This window comes from Parambassis ranga, chromosome 14 (assembly GCF_900634625.1).
Source record: "Parambassis ranga chromosome 14, fParRan2.1, whole genome shotgun sequence".
NCBI classification, from domain to species: domain Eukaryota; kingdom Metazoa; phylum Chordata; class Actinopteri; family Ambassidae; genus Parambassis; species Parambassis ranga.
In genome coordinates, this window is record NC_041034.1 from 4,801,760 (window position 1) to 4,821,555 (window position 19,796).

Genomic DNA, 19,796 nt, shown 5'->3' on the forward strand with positions numbered 1-19,796 from the left:
TTAAAAGCACCATTCGTCGATCTCAGTGAACTAATGAACTCTGCCTTTTGTGTAATATCTGAGGCTGTCTTTACCAAAAAAACAACAGTGGATGAAAACCTTTGATGCTTGCTTCTTGCTTGAACGACCACAGACACACACTCTTATCATACAGGGAAACTTTAGGAATACAGATGGGATCAAAAGTTGGACAGAAAGATTCAGAGACACTGTAAAAATGAATCAAAACTTATGCACAGACATCCTCATAGACATTTGTCAATCCGATTTGTGCCTCTTGTAACATATTTGTCACACTTTTTAGATTATTTCAATTAAAAAATGGCACAAAATATGATGTCATCATTGTCTAAATTTCATTTTAATTCAAATTCTGTGCACAAAACCAACCCCACCTGTCTCCAAAAGCACCGTCAGGTCTTTTTAGACCTGTTTAAATGCAGTGATCGTCTAGTTTTTCAGCAGATTATACCCTAGTTGTGTGTCGCTGCCCTCTTGCCACCTCACACTGCAAACACAGAGGTGTGAATGGATGTGCTGCTACAATAATGGCTGTTTTTTGTCCCCAACATGTCTTTGGGGCTGTGATTGGATCGATATTACAGTTCAGCTGGTGTTAGAAGTGTTGTGGACCTCGACTCGATACGAGAAGTGTGTGTGTGCCTCATCTATGGGTTTCTTCTTTCTCCATTTTTTTTCTTTTCTGTTGCCCACCCTCTCAGTCTCCACAGTGGCACAGTCAATGGGCTTCTACTTATTCACCCTAGCGTGTCACATTTCCATTACAAGACAGAATGGATACGGGCTACTGCTTGGATCACATCTCCACATCTCGCTTTCATACATTTTCCAGAAGGTAGTCAGGGATTTTCATTCTCTTTCTCTCTCTCTTTCTCTGCGGCTGTGTGAGGACTGCAGTGAATATTGGAGCAGATTGACTGTATAGGGACTGCAGACTGAGGAACGTATCAGTATGGTACTCTCTTCACAACGACTCATTCCCTGCCTCTTTCCTCCTCCCCACCCTCCCCCTCTTATCTCAGGTTGTACATGCTTGACTGGATAAAAAGCCTCCACTCCTCTCAACAAAACCGGCTTGTATCTGATGAAGTGGGCTCCAAAAGCACAACAAAGACTTCCTGGCAGTAACGCTGTGATGAGGACACACAATGTGACTTTTAGCTTGTTTAGCTAGGATTGGATACAGTTCACAGGTCAACCTTTTTTCTCTACTATCTCTAGTGCAAAATATCTATTTCTACATACAATTATAACTATTTCCTCACCTGTAGATGAAGTTGTCAAGCTTTTTTTTCCCCATGGAAAGGTCTACTTCTTCTGTGCTATCTGGTCCCGACATCAGAGCCTCGGCCACTGCAGGGACTTTCATTCCAAATTAATGATAAATTCTAGTTTCTCACCTTGTTTGTGACAGTAAATGGGGTTGGACAGTTGTTTTTTTTTTTGAGATTTGGATACCTAAAATTTAATCAGGACCCTTTTCTGATGGTTCTGGTTGCTCTCTGACTGCTATTATCTTGCTAAATACTAAATATAATCATTTCATACTAAGGGTGCAGTCACGTTACTCACCCTCACACACATATTTAATATACTAAAAGACATGGAGTTTGATGGTAGCCTAGAGGAAATGAAGAAGCCCTATTACCTCCAAATAAAACTAATCCAGCCGCTTCATTTATTAAACCTTCAATTAAAGCTTTTTCAATCAACTTCTATGCTTGCTGGCAACTAAGATGCTTCTCTGGTCATCTTTGTATGTCAGATATAAATAATAGATAATGTAGGACCTTTTAATTGAACATGAATCTATACACAGTAGCTCAGCATTGGATGTGAAACCTTTATTGATCATTTTATTCTTCACATCATAAGAGGAGCGGGAGAATTGAAACATTAATGAACACATGCAGGCCTGTCAGAGCTGATGCCGATTGATGCATTTGTGAGGATGCAAGCATATCTGTTTTGTGTGACAGCTGACTGACGGATGTCTGAAATTCTGCAGAAACACTCAGAAAGTGCAGCCGGCTGGCCTTTAGTCTGCAGTCTGCATTGTGTTCCTGTTACAGAAAGCAACAGCTGTCAGTTATTATTTGTAGGAATTTTTCAGCATATTAATGCAAGCCAGCGACAAAACTCTTTACATATTTCTTATACTGATAATGCAAATGGAGCAATACTAACATGTTACAATAAATAAATCAGCAGGACATGAACTGTCTGTGAGTTTGAATCCACAGATTAATATTAAGAAACGTTTCTGGCTGTTTTGTTACTGGAAAAAAGAAAATGTTTGATTGTGCACCGAAGCAGAAAACAGCAGTCCACCAAGTTACAGCGCTCAATGTCATTCTGTACAGTGCAGCCGAGCAGCATATGTCCCACTTCGATTATTTAACCCTGCAGTTATATAAATGAAAATGTCACTAAACAAACATCACTGTTTAATATTAACAGGATGTCGTCTTCTTTATGTTTTCGGTGGTGGTGGACGTTCATGTCATTACCCTGCTGCTGTTTTCAGACCACACTGCTTGTTGTGTTGAAATGAATTCGAGCCTGCCGGCTCCGCTCTGAGCAGCTCTGTCCTTGGTGCTGAAATCAGCCAGCAACGAATCTAATCTGACCCCACTGTGTCACTGTGACGTGGTTTTTCCTCCATCCTCCACACAGCTGCCTACCCACCCCCCCACCCCCACCCCGAGGCCTGATTTTGTCGACTTGCTCATTTTTTAAGTGTTTACATGTGTATTTAACCGTCTGAACGCCGACCAGTTTCCCCTTCGTCTTTTAGTCCAGTATAAAGTCCTGCACCTCTATGGAAAGAGCACAATCATGGCTAGAAAGACAGTGAACACCACCACTCACTATTTTGTTTTCATGTGACTGCAGGTGAATGAGTCTAACTTGCACTGAGTGCAGAATTTTTTGTTTTTCATTGAATCCTTTTATTACAAACAGTTAAATTTGTGCAATTTCTGAGTGGATACGATGATGATTTTAACCATGATGCATTCATGGATCCTTAGATCTTCCTACTTTAGCTGATTAGCTGAAATCTGTTTAGCCTGGCACATGATGAAAGCAGAACTCTGCATGAGTCTAAATATCACCAGGCCTTCGCTCTGCACTGGGCTGGTGAGAAACCCTCGGCTCAGGAGCCGTCCTTCAGACTGTTGTGTTGTGCGGATGTATTAAACGACACTCTTACACACCCCCTCAGTCCAAGTGCCAGTCAGAGTAAGAATGTACACTGAAGAGGCAGGCTAGCATATTTCGAAACCTCAAGTATGTCATGAGGCCGTGGTTAGAGGGTATGAATGTGAGCACGTCAGCAGCACGTATTAGTGTTGTGTGTGCAGATGCAGCTGCTTTTTAGAAGGCTTTTGGGTGCAGGCTGCAGCACTTTGGATTTACACACACACACACACACACAAAGGACCAGGCATTCACCCAGTATTGACTATAATGTGGAATCAGCCCACGCATGGCTGAGCTCAGTCAATGAGCGCCAGTCTGATTCCCTGCATCAAAGTAGCAGATATACTGTGAGCACAGTGTGTGTGTGTCTGTCTGTCTGTCTGGTTACAGTGAGTACTGTTCCTCTTATCTTTCCTAGAATTCCCACAAATACACACACAGACACAGAGAAACAATATGAAGGGTGAGACAAAATGAATGGACGAGGAGGAGGAGGAGCTGAGAAATAAATGACACAAGAGGAAGAGGAGAAATGAGGGAAGAAGAATACATATGGGAATGTAGGTGATTGGAGAAGAGAAAGAGGAAATTAATAAATAATAAGAGAGGAAAGGAAAAATGAGGAAGGAAAGGAAAGATTTACTGAGAAAAGCAGGTGTGAGAAATAGAGATAAGATTTGGAGTGGAAGCAAGAGGAAAAAAGAGGGAAAGGGAATGAGGATTAAGGGAAGAAAAAGTATAATGAAACTGGGAGATGAAAGAAAAGGTGGGATTAAAGAAAGAGATAAGAGCAAAGGAACGGCAGGAAATAAGAGGAGATGGAACAAAGAGAGGGAAGAAAAGATATGGAGGGTGTAAAAGAGAGGAGAGGAGTCAAAGATTAGGAAAAGGTAAAGAAATGAGAGGAGGAGGAGAGAGAACTGAGGATACAAGAGACAAGGGCAGAAGAAGAAGGAGAGGAAAGAAAATAAATATTCAGAAGAGAAACAACAAAGTGAAAAGAGGAGAAAATGGCAGGAAGGAGAGAAGTGTACAAGGAATCAGGAAAGGAAGAGGTGAGATTAGAAAAAACAATATGGAGGAAAGGGAAGAATAAACAGTGGGACGAGAAAAGGGTGGACAGGAGTGTGTCAGCAGTGTGTTTAGCCTCATTTTAAACTTGTAAACGTCTCTGAGCAGAGGAAGCATGGCAGCTTAGTGGACATACGCTGACACTGTACGTCACACTGGAAACACCAGAAGAAATCACATGAGGCCAGATGTGGCTCGCTCTGCTCTCTGCATGCTGCTGCTGCTGCTTCCATCTAGTGTCCTGCTCTGCTCCAATCAGCGCTGCACACGTTGGCGGCAGACGGCACGCTCGCCCTCGGCTGTGTCTTTGACGCTGATGCTGATTGTGGCTGGCTGCTGTTCCACATACAAACCCCGGGGCTACACATTTATCAGCTGGTAATCAGCTGGCCTTTTGCACGCATTGCTTGCCTTGGCCGCCACCGCTGCGTCTTCCTGCAGACAAACATGTTGCACAATGGGACGTGATGGGCAATCATGTTGTGACTTACTGTGTAAGCGACCCACTCCAACTGCTTTTATGTATTTGGTGGAGTGGCGGTACAAATTTTAGGTCCAGATTTTGGGTCTGTCATTGCAGAGGTATGACACTGGAACTTTTTTTCTTTTGTAAAAGTCAAGAATACTGTTTAAAAGTAAGGAGCATGAATCAGAATCAGAATCAGAATTACTTTATTTATCACCGAGGGGAAATTCTTTTTTGTTACAGACAATAGAAATCAAAGATGAAATTAAAATATATAATAAATATCTAAATACCTAGATAGCATTTAAATCCCTGAGTTGTTTCTAAAGAAGAAGAACATATTAGAAGAACATATTTACTACTGTATAAAAACCATTACACAGTAAAGAGCATGACATGAATGTACCAGTATGAATGTACAGTGTCTGAGTGACTGTTACAGTTCAGAGTTCAGTAGTTTGATTGAGACAGGCAGGAATGACTTCCTGTGTCTCTCAGTGGTGCATAGTGGGAGTCGGAGTCTGTTGCTGAACAAGCTCCTGTAGCTGGTCAGCACAGTGCGGAGCGGGTGAGAGGGACAGTCCAGTATAGTCTTTATTTTGGACCACGTCCTCCTCTGACACACCTCTGTCAGAGAGTCCAGGTCCTCTCCCACAACATGGCCGGCCTTCCTGATGATTCTGTTGAGTCTGTTTATGTGCCTCACCCTCAGACTGCTGCCCCAGCAGACAACAGCATACATGATGGCACTGGCCACCACAGACTCAGAGGACATCCTCAGCATCGTCCTGCAGATGTTGAAGGACCTCAGCTGCCTCAGAAAGTAGAGGCGACTCTGACCCTTCCTGTAAACAGTGTCCACGTTTTTCCTCCAGTCCAGTTTGTGGTCCAAGTCCCATGGTATTTGTACTCCTCCAACACCTCCACACTGACCCCTTTGATGCTGGTAGGGGTCACTGGAGCCTTTGTCCTCCTCAGATCCACCACTAGTTCCTTTGTCTTTGTCACATTGAGCACTGTGTTGCTCATCTGTGCACGGTTTCCCACTGCAGAATAACTTGGTTAAATCCTAACACTACCAGGTTAATATTGTACTTCCCACTTCACTATATTTATTTTACAGCTTTAGTTAAAGATGCAAACTGTAAATAATATACAAGCCTTAAAAATATAATCAGCTTCTGATGTCTTACCTCTGATCTGGCACTAGGAACGGTGCTGTTCATTTATAACATGTCAGCCATGGAAACTGCGACAGTTGTCATCATTTCAGATTCACGGTTGTCAAAAATAACTGTGAATATGTAAAGCTTGATGGGCCTGGAAACGGTTTCCCTATGATCGTTCTCAGATACGAGACGAGAAAAAAAAGATGTTGGTGATTCACATGAGATTGTCTGCTCTCCACCAAAGCACAAAGATAGTTACACAGGGACATAATGACAAACTATGGTTTCACAGCACACAGTGGGCCGAAACTGCTGCTCATTTGTAGCTCAAACAGCTCCAGTCAATAGCAGCGAAGTAGCTGCAGCTACCACGGGGAGCCTTTCTAGCCTCGTCTGCGGCCTGGGCCCCCCTGCACAGTCTGTCCTTTTTATTGTGTTTATTTGTCAGGGAGCATGTACAAAAACCTTCATCTGGAGCAATAAGAAGAGGCACTTTGAATTACATTTAGCTACCAGCTACCATCCGTCTGCAGTCCCCGGGCAGGTAGACACAAACACACCGCAAAGTAAATGTTAAGGTTAGACAATGGAGTGTGTTCCAAAGTGCAGGGACATGAATATTGACACTAAAAATATTGATTTCACCTCTTCAAGCTAACACAGTTCCAGAGGAGACATCATGTGAAATAGAACTCATCTTAAGTCATACACAGAAATGCACAGAAAATCAATCAATCTTTATTTACATAGCACTTTTTACACAATCAAAAACAAAGTGCTCTTTAGAGACCTCCCCCCCACACACACACACACATACACAACAGTTTAAACATGTCAAACCTAGTTTTAGTACAATAAGGAAACAGGAAATAAAACTTCAAAGTAGCAATAAAACTAAAAAAGCACAATAAAATAAAAAACTAAGACACTGAAATCAATAAGACATATAAAAAAGTCTTGCCATTAAAACCTAAAAGAAAAACCTAAAAGTATAAAATCAGTTCCATGCTTGTATAGTAAAATAAGAAGAGATGAATCACAACAAACAAACAAAACACAGTGAAAGTATAAATAAGTTGGTTAATAAATGATGATTAACAGGTTTCTGCTGCCGTGATGCTTCAGCTGTGTGTTTTGGTTCTGACCATGAGAATAGTTAAAAGGCCAGAGGACCTGAGGGTGTGCAGAAAAAAAGCAACTCTGATGAATAAGACGGACCAAACCCATTCAAAGTTTTATAAACCACTAAAATAAGCAGGCATAGATATTACAGTGAAACTGGTCTGAACTGATCATCATTAAATGACATAAACTCCACTGATTTAGACTCCAGACACCTTCAAATTAAACAGGCAGGTTTATTGATTCTGTCACATCCCAAATGTACAATACAAGGACAGACTGATTTGTTTGTGTTGGAGGCAATACGTTTTAAAATATTTCAAAACAGTTTAGAGAACATACAGAGAGGGTCAGGAGATGACCCGCCTGACCATCACTGAGTTCTGCAACAAGGCGATAGCTGCTGGAACAGGGTCCACACAGAAACAGGGGTCAGCTACGCTTATCTCTGAGACAGCTGTGGGAGGAAATCAACAACAAGACGAGAGGTCTTCCACCAGGACAGTGCTACAAGTCGTCCAGCACTCCCCTGATATGACCTCAGAATGTGAAGATGAGGCAGCACAGTGGTTCAGTGGTCAGCTGTCTCCTCACAGTAAGAAGGATTCTGGTTGAAACATGGTCGTGGCCTCTCTGTGTGGAGGTTCACATCACATTTCTCCAGGCACTCCAGCTTCTTCCCACACCACAACACAAGACCCTCTGGTTCAGGATAAAGCAGATGTAAAAAATGGAAGGCTGGACTTTAAGATGAAGCAGAAGTTCTTATTTGTCTCTGTATATTGGTAATGATGATGTCTCTGCCCCTATTGTCGATACACGCACATATTTGAGGTGGTCTGTATTGAGTTGCAGTACCACGCAGTTTGCTCCTTTTTCACAGATACTGTGTCAATTTCTCACTTGTTATTTATAACTTTTAAGGATATATTAACATCTGTTCCACTCTGGCAGAGTAAAAGCATCCATTGTCCTGTTTGGGGTGTGACTTCCCCACAGCTGAAATGTCATCAACCAGTTCTTCCCTTGAGCCTGACAGAGGACACTCTGGCTTGATACGTGGTGCTCTGGTGTCCTGGTGTGTGTCTGTGTGTGTTTCCCTTGTGTGTTGCCACAACACGCAGTTCCCTTTTGGCACCAACGCCTCTTCTAATGGGGAACAAAGGGGCTGGGGAGGGGATGAAGGAGGTGGATCGGGAGCCGGGTTGCCAGAGCACAGGTTAATCCACTAATTGGGAGCAAAGGGAGACGGGTTGCCAGATTGTGATGGCCACCAGGAGGGGCCGTTTAAGGGGGACATCTGTTCCTGCTGGAGAACAGCCGCCCTCACAGCTCCCTAGTTTCCTCTCTGACACTCATCTTCTTTATACACGAACCTGACAGAGATGACCCCCCCCCTACTCGGAAGACTCATGTTACATCCAGCTCATGGACACGAGCCTGTTTCCACCCCTGATTGGACCAAAAGCCAGGATCAGGCTGGAAAAAGATAAAAGTGTTAGATGAGGTTGCTTCAGCTGCATTTCTCTTAGAAGCAGAAAGAGGCTGAACATGCCAGGGATGCTGGGCCAACCAAAGCCGGTTTATGAGTCAAACCAGCAATTATAAGCAATATGTGTTATCATGTCAAAAAGCACCAATGTGCCATATTTAAGCCTGCTTCAGTTCAATCATTAAAACATATTCAGGAGCACATATCCAATCAGCTGTTAGTGTGATAATCAAAAATATTGGATTCAAATCTGCATAAAACACACACGCAATGTTTTTCTTTTTTCTTATTCAGCTGACTGCAGCAGCTCTGAATGTGTAATTGAATGTTTTTAATGAGCTTGTCGCCATTTTTGTGTCTTATATCTGTGCAGAATAATGCAGGTCAGGCAGGAGGCTGGTTTAACAGAATGTGTAGGAACCAACAAACATCTACAAATAAACTCACTAGCAGCCTCTAAAATATTTAAAATGTAGATTTACACATGTTTTGTGGTGTAGAAATATGCATTCAACATGCATTTTTTAGACTTCGAGGAGTGTTTTGGTGATAATGACACGCTTTTTTCATATTTTCTTCACAAATTCTACAGCTCGCGGAATTGTTGTTTTAGTACGTAGTTGTTTTAACTGTTGTTCTTTGCAGACTACAGTAAAAAAGTATCTTGTGTGTTTTGTCTCTGTCTGTATCAGGTTACGCCATCCTGCAGGCCATCATGGAGAAGGCGGGGCAGAACAACTGGCAGGTCAGCGCCATCTGCGTGGAAAACTTTAACGATGCCAGCTACCGACGGCTGCTGGAGGATCTGGACCGACGGCAGGAGAAGAAGTTTGTGATAGACCTGGAGGCCGAGAGACTGCAGAACATGCTGGAGCAGGTGATGTTACCATGACAACAGTCTCTTTTACTTTAAGGGTGTCATGATTGAAAGATGTGTGTCTTCTTCTTCTTCTTCTTCTTCTTCTTCTTCTTCTCTACCCCTTATATCCTGTTTAACTGCTCATGTTTGTACCTGAATTGATCAATAGCTATATAACACAACTATACGACTACATGTGATGTGTATGTGCAGAAGTGACAATAAAGTGAATATATTAGAAAGGAGCATATGCAGTGTTTTCTGGGCACCCTAAAATGCAAAGATAGGTGGCCAGAAATGTTAAAAGAAGTGATTACGTGTGTTTGTTTAACTTCTTTTTGAGTGTAGTTATACTAATTAGAAGGTTTTGAGCTTGAACGCAGTCTGTTCTGATCTCCAGTGGTGTTAGTTGGCATAAACACACTCAGAATATGATGTGCCTTACTCCTCCTCGTCCTCCTCCTCCTCCTCTTGCTTGCCTTCATTCCTTCATCCCTCCATCTTTCCCCGGGGCAACTGGTGTCTCAGTAATTGTTCAATTATTCAGGAAATCTCTACTCTGACATCTGTCATAGTTCTAACAATTTACTTTGCAGATGTGTGTATCTCTTTGCCCCACAGAGCAGAGCAGACGTCCCACTCCATCCCTCGCTTGATGCCGGGTGCACAGAACGTCTCCCGAGTAGACGTGATGGGTTGTGTCACATTGAGAGCTTTTGGGATGATGCACCGTTTGGTGCAGTTGTGGTCAGACTTTCTGCCGAAGACGTAAACATGTATTTCAGTCTGTATTCATTCCAGCTGTCATCCTGCTCATAGTTATATCTCACCAAATGATCCTGATGCAGGGCAAGGATTTGAATTCATAACTGGGCCTCATTAGCTGCTTAGCAACAGCACAGTCAGTACGTACCAGACATTATAAGAAACCAGATGTTACTTTAAACTTCAGAACGTTAAAGCTGTGAATGCAAACCTGCTTCGTTTGCAGATTGGAATGTAATATGCAAGAAGCTGATTAGTACAAACTGTACTCAGACATATAGCTGAGAATTTGGTCTATACCGGTAATTTAAAAACTAAGGAGTCAGAATTAGCGCAATGTCATCTGAAGATACTTTAAAACGGTTTCAGACATGAATGTATCCACAATTTGGGTCAAATTTTAGATTATTAGCCTAATAGTAGCCTAAAATTGTGTAAGAAATATATGTGTATTAATCATATTTGTTGACAAATCCAGTCATCCAGATCATTTTCATTCAAGAGGCTGATGTTTCACAGTGAAATGTTTTCACGTCCAAGTCCAGCTGCCTGCTTCTCTGGACAGATATCAATGTAACAGGACAAAAAATCAAAAAGAAGCCACACAAATCTTAAGCCTGACTAGCTCATGTTACAATCTACCTAATGTAGATGTCCTGAGTGGGTAATACATACAGCCCTAGCTGTTTACCTGTTACTGTATCAGCTAATATTATGGAGTGACCAATTAAAGATCTGCCGATAGACTACAGCTAACTGGCTAAGCTCAGCTTGCTCACGATTGTACACGATTGTTGGCTAGCTTGTCATTAGACTAACAGCTAACATGATTTACAATACAAAGGATGTAGTTGTAAATTTCATCCAATAATATATGATAATTGCACAAAGTAAACAATGATTTACCTACCAGCTAAAAGGCAGGTCGGTCAAACGGTGTAACAGTCAGTTAGCAGTAGAACATACATACAGTGCAGGGTGATAGTAAACAGCTGAAGCATTAATGGTACAGACTTGTACAGTTCAATACCTCTTTCTGTCTCATAAAAGGCAGCTGTAAATACACATTTATCACCCCATTATGAAACACTCTGAAAGAGTCCAGTTAAGCGTGTCCATTAAAGTGTGGTTGTAAAAAGGGCTAAAAAAAAAAAGAGGCACTCACTCCTTAAATAGCATGGACACAATTAAAAATGTATCCTGTGATCAAAATTTCAGATTCAGCAGGAGCTCCACTTCCTCATTCTTTATCTGATAAATGATAAAGCTGATGAGGAAATGCAGTCAGTGACTCACTGTGAGTCGCGAGCCGAGCGTCCTTTGCCCTCCATGTGGTCATTACTGATGACTTTAATGGTAAGAGAGGCTTTAAAAGTCATTAGTGATGCTGCAGCAGCCTGTGAGGGAACAGAAACTCCAACAGTGACTGCAACAAGCTAAAGAAGACTGCATGAAGAGAATATTCAATATGAAGCCAGGAATGTGTTGCATTCAATTGTCAGGACGTTAATGGAATAAAACTGTAACAACATAAGTCAACCCCAAAAAATCCTCCCTTGAGACAACTTGAGACTTTTTAATTTCTCTTTTTAAAATTGCTGTAAAATGCATGTTAAGTGATGATGAAGCATATAAAGAATATAGCACTGTGTTAGTAATCCAGAGTGAATCGTTTGGACTGGAACCACCGTCTGCTCACAATTTGATTATTTTAATTAAAGTACGAAGTGTTGTATGCTGATGCTAATCTCCTCTGCAGCTTTTTGTAGTGATTCAGATTCATGTCATGGGTGCATTTTTTTGTGTCTTTAATCTTGCTGCTGTGAGTGTTCACAGTTCCCAGCCGGCTGCTGGGGTCCTGACAGCAGTGAAGCTGTTAGGGAATTGATATCAATCCAAGTTTTTCTCAGCAATTCAAAGCATTTTTTTAGCTTAATTCACACCCTTATTACCTGGATGTCCAGTGGGATTTCCCAGCAGATGTCAGCTTTCAAAATCATTTTCTATCACCACCGAGCAGCAGCGTGTCTGTGTGTGTGTGTGTGTGTGTGTAAGAGGACCATTGTGTTTCCTGTGAGCGTGAAGCGTTTACTTCCGCAGTGAGATACTGACATGACTGCCCGTTTATTTGTTTAGACGTCGGATCCTCTCCGCATTAAACCTGATGGGACCACTGTGTCAACACACATGCACTCGCCTGTCATGTGCATCATTTAATGTAATTAATGTATGCTATGCTGTAATCCAGTCAGATTAACGTTGATCTCTGCTCCGCCTTCTCGCAGATTGTCAGCGTTGGGAAACATGTCAAAGGCTACCATTACATCATGGCCAATATGGTGAGGGAAACATACGCTCACACACTCAGATGTCATGTGCGGTATTGATCTGAAGATGATGAATTTAAAAAGGTGGCAATAGGTAGTAGATGTATTACTGATAATAGGATGCTGGCCAGGCCTAAATGTGGAAGCAAAGAATGGCCCAAATTATTCAGATTTCTCTATGGAATAAAGATCATTTGTGACATTTTACTGTTGAATATTAATACAAGTTACTGCTGAAATCACATGCAACATTTTACCCTCTTAGTAAATGTGGTTTATTCCCCTCTTTGACTGGTTAATCCTCCAGCATAAACCTGCTTTAATTTTGTTTGCCCTGTAAATGTAGATAAGAAATATTACAATGTGATCCTTCTTTGCATCCGAACCCCTTGACTGCTAGGGGTAAAATAAACACAATAAACAACAACCAGAACAACAAAAATATGCACATTTAGAACTGTTAGATGGAAGCTAACAGTTGATTAGCTTTGGACACACACCCTGCTGGTGCAGGAAATGGTTCAGATTGACCAATCAACTGGTCCACACAACCCTGTTCACACCAGGAAATCAGCAGTTATCTTAACTTTTTAGCTAAGTTTTGACTCACGTTGCCCATTCTGTGTTGTTTTTGGTCGCAGCTATGTGCTATGCTAATGCAAAGTGTTGCTGTGCACCAACACATGTACAGCTTTTAGGCCCTTAGACTTCCAGGAGTGTAATAAATTGTAAACATGGTGGTCCCAAATCCGGACCAGACAATAGTTTTTGAAATAAATAAATAGATAGAAAAAGTTCAACAGTTCAAAGATAAGTCGTCGCTATGTACTTACTCAGCCTTCATTGTACATCCTGTCACTTACTTGTGTCTGTCTGCTGTTGATGGATTCAGATCCAGCCACCCGTGACTGCTTTCTCCTGTTGTTGTTGTTGCCTCTGAAGGGTTTTAAGGACATCAACCTGGAGCGCTTCATGCATGGTGGAGCCAACGTGACGGGCTTCCAGCTGGTCGACTTCAGCAACCCTATGGTCATCAAACTGATGCAGCGCTGGAATAAGCTGGATCAGAGGGAATACCCAGGCTCAGACGCCCCACCTAAGGTAAGCTGCGGTAAAATAAGATGAAGAAGTGCAGTGCTAGGTTTACATTATTGTGTCTTTGCGCTGCATTTACGAGTATGACCATCTAACGTCACTGATGTAAGATATTAAATCGGTTTTGAATGTTTGATTTTTTTAGGCTAAAATAAAATTAACCACATGTGGCGGGTGGGGACTTAACTGATGTCAGGTATTTGAAGAATAGTGTGCAGTAAATTAAACACTTCATGTAGGTAATGGACTGAAAAATGCACAAAACGGCGGTCCTTCTACCCCTCTGCGGTAGCTGAAGCAGCAAAAACGAACTGTTGGATATGAGTATAATTAAAGGCTTATGAATATATAGTTGGAAAAAAAACAGCAGCAACAGTACACACAAGACAAACTGCCTTCATAGAAAAAAAAAACAGAAATCTATGCATCACCACCACCAACAACAGTCTGCTCTGCTTTGTCCAGTGCTGTCATATGCAGCGATGTGACAGACTGACCCACTTTAAATTCTTATTTAGCCACACAGATTGAGAATGGCACTGGGGCAAGAAGGCATCACGCCATGGTGGTTATAGCAAACCTCCTCCCTGAAGCAAATCTGTGTGTCCAACAAAGATTTCTATTTTAAAAACCAGATGCAGTGGAGTGGAAGTGGTGTGTGTGAGTCAGGCAGCCTGTGTGTATGTAGTAGTATGTGTGTGTGTGTGTGTATGTGTGTGATGGATTGGGGTGGTTCAAATTAAAAGTTTACACCACAGGGCGATATCACATGTCATTATGTGTGTGTGTGTGTGTGTGTGTGTTATCTCTGTGTGTGTGTTTATCCCCACTCTATTTCTTGATAAATTGCTCTCTCTCCTGGAAATCTACTCAGCCTAATGTACTCTGCTCCCCACGAAGTTGTCCCCAGCCTGAGTCACAGTCAGCCCATCTTTCTGCTAATATATTAACACAATGTTGAGTTAGGCCTTCTTTTGGCATGTTTACTCACTTTGCGAAGACAAATGTAAGGCTTAGTGTTCAAAAAGTTCCAGGAATCAGCAGGTGGAGGACTAATGAGACAGCTCAGGACTACTAAAGCAAGCTTTGACCTACACTCTGTGCTAACACACATAAAGGAAAGGCACAAGTCTTGATTGCCTGGGATTTTGTGGATTAAATAGGCTGAAGTTTACCCATCATAGTGATAAGTACCCCTCGACAAATGAAAACTGGTTCTCGGTAAAAAAACAAAACACATTCATTTGAACAACATCTGGAAGGAGCATAGCAGCATCTCACATCAGCAGTCAGAGGCAGATGGTTCAGGTTTTTAACCGTTAATTAGTGCAACGATGATAGGAATTACAAAAAAAAACTTCTTCGTGAAGCTGTTTATTTGATTACTTGATGTCAGTTCATTAACCACATCAAACCGTAATTTTGTGTACACCGATTAGGCAGAGGAAGAGTGCCCTTGATTCTTTTAGAGGGAGCCAGAGTCAGGCTCTTACTGCAGAGTTTCCAGCGAAACATTAATAAACACATTTTGAATGATGAAGTCATCTAACACAAGACTGTACAAACATGGATGCTGCTGTACAAACAACGAGGCCAAAAACATCTGGATTGCCCCCTGGTGGCCAGCTGCTGTGTATAGAAAAGATGGTTTGTGGCTTGTTAGCTAGTTTTATTACAGTGATCTGTGTTTAAGTGTATTTTTCCTCATGTTTATATCTAATTAGTTATGTTTGAAAAAGAAGGAAGTAATGTTGCTGGCAGTAGCGCTGAGCTGCAGGCTTGGTGAGACTCAAGATGGCACCCGTAAGCGAGATATTTTGGCCTTACTTTTGGGTGGAGCCAAAACCGCATCGTCCATCTGTCATACAGTCAGCTGTGCCGTCCAGCAGAGTATCACACAGTTAAAAGCCAGGAAAATAGCATCTGATGGTGAGGCATTTGTATTTACACGTGCCATCTTTATAAGTATTCTGTTTACCTCTATTCTTTCTGCTCAGGCACAGAGCTCCAGGTCATCATCAAGAAATCATGACAGCAGTCACATGTCTAGACCAATGAAGTGTCCTCCTTTAATGGAACACACCTCTATGTGATTGTCAGGTCTGCAAAAAAAAAAAATGTTTGTGGCAGCGTTAAGATCAAGATGTAAGGAAGCAGGTAGCGGTGACTGAGTGATTGTTTGTGTGTAAGTGTGTCGTACTTTTGTGCAGCTTCTCGAAGAGTAACAGGGGGGTGGAGTGCAGCAGTCTCCATAGAGTCATAATGTCACAGTGAGCAGTGGGCTAATGAATAGGATTCACCCCCGGCCGGAGGCAAAGTTAATGAACTCCTGCTAGCTGGGATAATTAATGCCAGGCTGCTACCCGGCTGGACAAAACACTCGCCTTTTTTTTCCATTCTTTTCCGCTGCTCGCTCTCCATCTTGCCGCCTTTTTGTCATTCACTCAATTAGCTTTGTGCCGAGCCAGAGGTGAGTTTTAGGGAAATATATGGCTCATGAGGGAAAGAGTGATTTTTGTGAACCCAAATAATCAGAGGCAACACAAAGTCCTCGGGTCAAAGATAGATTAGGGGAAATTGGGCAGTTTACACTGTGGGGAATGTGCTCTCCTCTTCCCTTGTGCTCCTCCTTTTCCATTTTCAGAAAATAATGAGCAGAGTAGAACGGCAGCCTCTCAGTAACAGCCGGGCCGTTACCACCGACTGCTGGGTCCTGCAGAAACTCTACCTAGATTCTTTTTAAAGAGATCTGACCAGCAAATATTGCAGGAACATTTTGCCTGTCTGGCTAAATCAGTGTTTAATTGGCCCCATAGCTTTTTCTGGTGTGTGTGTGTCCCAGCGCCTAAAACAGACAGAACAGCAGGAAGACTGCAGGACTGTAATTTACAAATCACATGGGGTTTTTATTTCCATTTAATAGATCTAATAAACCAGAGGTGGGTCATAACTCCTACAGCTAAATAGCTGTAGCCACATACTAACATCTGATCACCTCTTCCCGTCTCTCAGTACACCTCAGCTTTGACGTACGATGGGGTGATGGTGATGGCCGAAGCCTTCCGGAACCTGCGCAGGCAGAAGGTCGACATTTCCAGACGAGGGAACGCCGGTGACTGCCTCGCTAACCCCGCCGCCCCATGGAACCAGGGCATCGACATGGAACGCACTCTCAAACAGGTGAGACAGAAGGGAGGGAAAAGATACTGACAAGCTAGGTTTATTTGTGGTGATAAAAGAACAGGGGTGGCTGTGAGCTGAAAGTCTGCAGTGAGGCTGTTTTCACTTTTATGTGCATTATAGAAAAAAAGAGTAGATAACAGACACATTCCTCGCCTTGATTCTGTTGTATTCTCTCTGATCTCCACAATCATAGCCTCAATATATTAGTTACTCGTTTTAATAGGTGCATGTCAACCCTTTTGGGTCACACAGGAGTGTAAATAAATCCTCACTGAAATATTTGAATGTTGTTATTTTTTTAATTGTGTGCAGGTCCGGCTGCAGGGATTAACAGGTAATGTCCAGTTTGACCACTATGGCCGCAGGGTCAACTACACAATGGACGTGTTTGAACTGAAGAACAATGGACCCCGACGGGTAAAACATCACACCACACTGCTTTCATTTGTGTTGTGCCAAACATGTGTCTAGTGCTGCATTCAAAATACCTTGTAAATGGTAACTTATAATGCAAAATGATGTTATTATGTATTGCATAAAGTAAACATTGCTGCCTCTAGTTCTGCCCTCACAAACAACACACTGTTGTACCTTGACATTGTACCTTGAACTTTGACTCCTCTGTTTTACTTCAGTTGCACCAGATTTAAATATCGTTAGAAAATTTTGTGCTGTTTTCTGGCATGTTAATGAATTTAAGGCAGGTTGAAATGTTTGCTTATAGTGTGCATACTGTACCAGAACATGTAGTATCCCTGCACTGGCTTTGGAGATTTATATCCTAGCTTTAGTAGTGTGTTATTTGATTATATCCTAATTTGCGTTTGGAAATTCCGAGTTCCCAATTTGCCTTGAATGCAGCATAGGACTTGGGCAGTGAGGTGCGTTCGCAGATATGGGAGTAAAACAAACGTCACAAAATGGGTGTTTAATGCTTATTATCCCGCAAAGAAAACCGGCTAACCGGTGTAATAAGGTGAGGAGAGAGGGGTTATAGGATAATTTCAAAATGAAGACGTTTGGTTCGAGGTAAGACTCCTAATATGTATCGCTAACGTTGATTAGCCGCGTTGATTAGCATTTCGATGTTATGCTAATGTTATTACGCTAATGCTAATTGCGTTAGCATACAATTGAGCTTCTAAAGTTGATGAGAAACAGTCAATTCGTCTCTATCTGTACAGCTAATTTTAGCGTTATAAACTGATACTAGCTGCTGGTTTGTTATATGCTTGCTAACTAGTCAGGTGTCTTTAAAACAGTGCAGTTAAACCTGCGGTTTTAGCTAACGACATTGTGTAACGCCCCCTCCCTCGTTGGCCGGACATCCTTATATGGTCATAGACGTGCTCAGACTTCCGCCTTGTGCGCCTTCTGCCAGTGTACACCGAATCAGCTCTTGCAGCATTTGTGCTTCTGGTGTGAGAGGATGGATGTCTGTTGATGAAACTCAAGGAAAATGGGAAAAGGAACGAGAGGGAGCACTTGTGAGAGCGATGGCTAGAGGATGAAATGAAACAGAAAGCAATCAAGGTAGAGGGGAGGAGGAGGAAGAGGAGGAGGAGGTAGCAAAGAGGAGTTCCCATCAATCAAGTGCTGCTTCGGCCTGTCATTTGCCACCACAGTGAAGGTCTTTTCAGGACATGGCGTGTCTGTGTCTGTGTGTGTGTGGGTGGGTCACCAGCTCTCTCCTACATTTTCCATGTTCCTCAATCATCCCAGTGCCGCAGCACACAGGAGGTATCAACGAATGAGAGCACTTCCATACTGACTGCATGACATATAGCTGCTTACAGCTGCTGTCAAAGCTTGAGTCTGCTGTTATGCAATAAATCAGTTTGACACGTTGTTAGTTTGCAAAAAAAAATGTTTTTTTAATTATTAGGCATCAACCCACCAGTGGGCTGGAGCTTCTCTTGACATTCCTGAGATAATTGTTTTGTGACCACATGCCTTTAAATTTTAACTCAAAGGCCTTCTGGATCGATATGTGTTTTTACTGCTAATTGTTTTTAAGCAGCATTGCAGCATAATAAGATGATACTCAGCAGGATGGCCGGTGTACCAGTCCGACTTTCAGGCATTTGGGGTTATAGACTTTCAAACTTGCAAACTGCTCATAGTCAGATTGTTTCATTAGAACCAAGCTGAGTAGAAGCTTGATCACAAAAGCTGAAGATACTCAAAGGCAGCAAAGCTGAGGCTTTCCTCCATGTTGTTGCATCCCATTAGTAAGCAAAAGAGCTCTGTTGTGCTCCTTCAAAATAATGGCAAAGTTTATACACATGGCAACATACAGTACACTTTGGGGTGGAATCTCATATCTTGTTTTCCCTGCAGATCGGCTACTGGAACGATGCCGACAAACTGGTACTGATCCAGGACTCTCCACTGCTTCCGAATGACACTTCTGGCATGGAGAACCGCACAGTTGTTGTCACTACCATCATGGTAAGAGAACAGCATGCCTTCACCAACACTCGCACACAGTCACGCATGCAGTATTGTTAGCAATTTGTAATGTAGGGATGTATACTGCGGATGACACTGAGGCTTATAAAGAGTCGGGATTGTCCGATTTCACATCATACACTTTACCTACAACATCAAAACTGTCATATTTACCCTGTGAAGTGCTGTCTTCTTTTCTGAGACATTTTTTTTCTACAGTTTTGCTCTTTTAAATTAATTAACAATACTATAAACATATTTAGATGTAACGTTTTCAGTAGCAAACAAATCAGGGCTCAGATTCAGCCCTTATTTTGTTTTCTGCCTCGTTACAATGTTTTCAGTAAAGAATCTCTTAAAGAAATGAGATTTATTTTATTACTCCAATAGAAAGACCAATAAAACATCATAAAACTGCAGAACTAACTGCTGTAACATAGATTTTCTTTTATTGCACCAATAAACATTTGAAAAGCAGTCAAACAGCACCACACACAGCTGCTGTCACTGAGGCGTTTGATCCATACAGATACGGAATCAGTCAAAACCTTTTCACACACTGAATGGCCTT

General features: G+C 42.1%; 1 protein-coding gene across 3 annotated transcripts in view; it reads left to right on the forward strand.

Annotated features, from left to right (window-relative positions):
• Positions 1-19,796, forward strand: part of gria4b (glutamate receptor, ionotropic, AMPA 4b) — an 89,602-nt gene that overhangs the window by 42,080 nt on the left and 27,726 nt on the right. For all 3 annotated transcript variants that reach the window (XM_028421543.1, XM_028421542.1, XM_028421544.1), the window contains exons 4-9: positions 9,238-9,422; positions 12,455-12,508; positions 13,439-13,597; positions 16,604-16,771; positions 17,087-17,191; positions 19,115-19,225. In XM_028421543.1, coding sequence (XP_028277344.1) covers positions 9,238-9,422; positions 12,455-12,508; positions 13,439-13,597; positions 16,604-16,771; positions 17,087-17,191; positions 19,115-19,225 — 782 coding nt within the window. The remainder of the gene's footprint in view (positions 1-9,237; positions 9,423-12,454; positions 12,509-13,438; positions 13,598-16,603; positions 16,772-17,086; positions 17,192-19,114; positions 19,226-19,796) is intronic.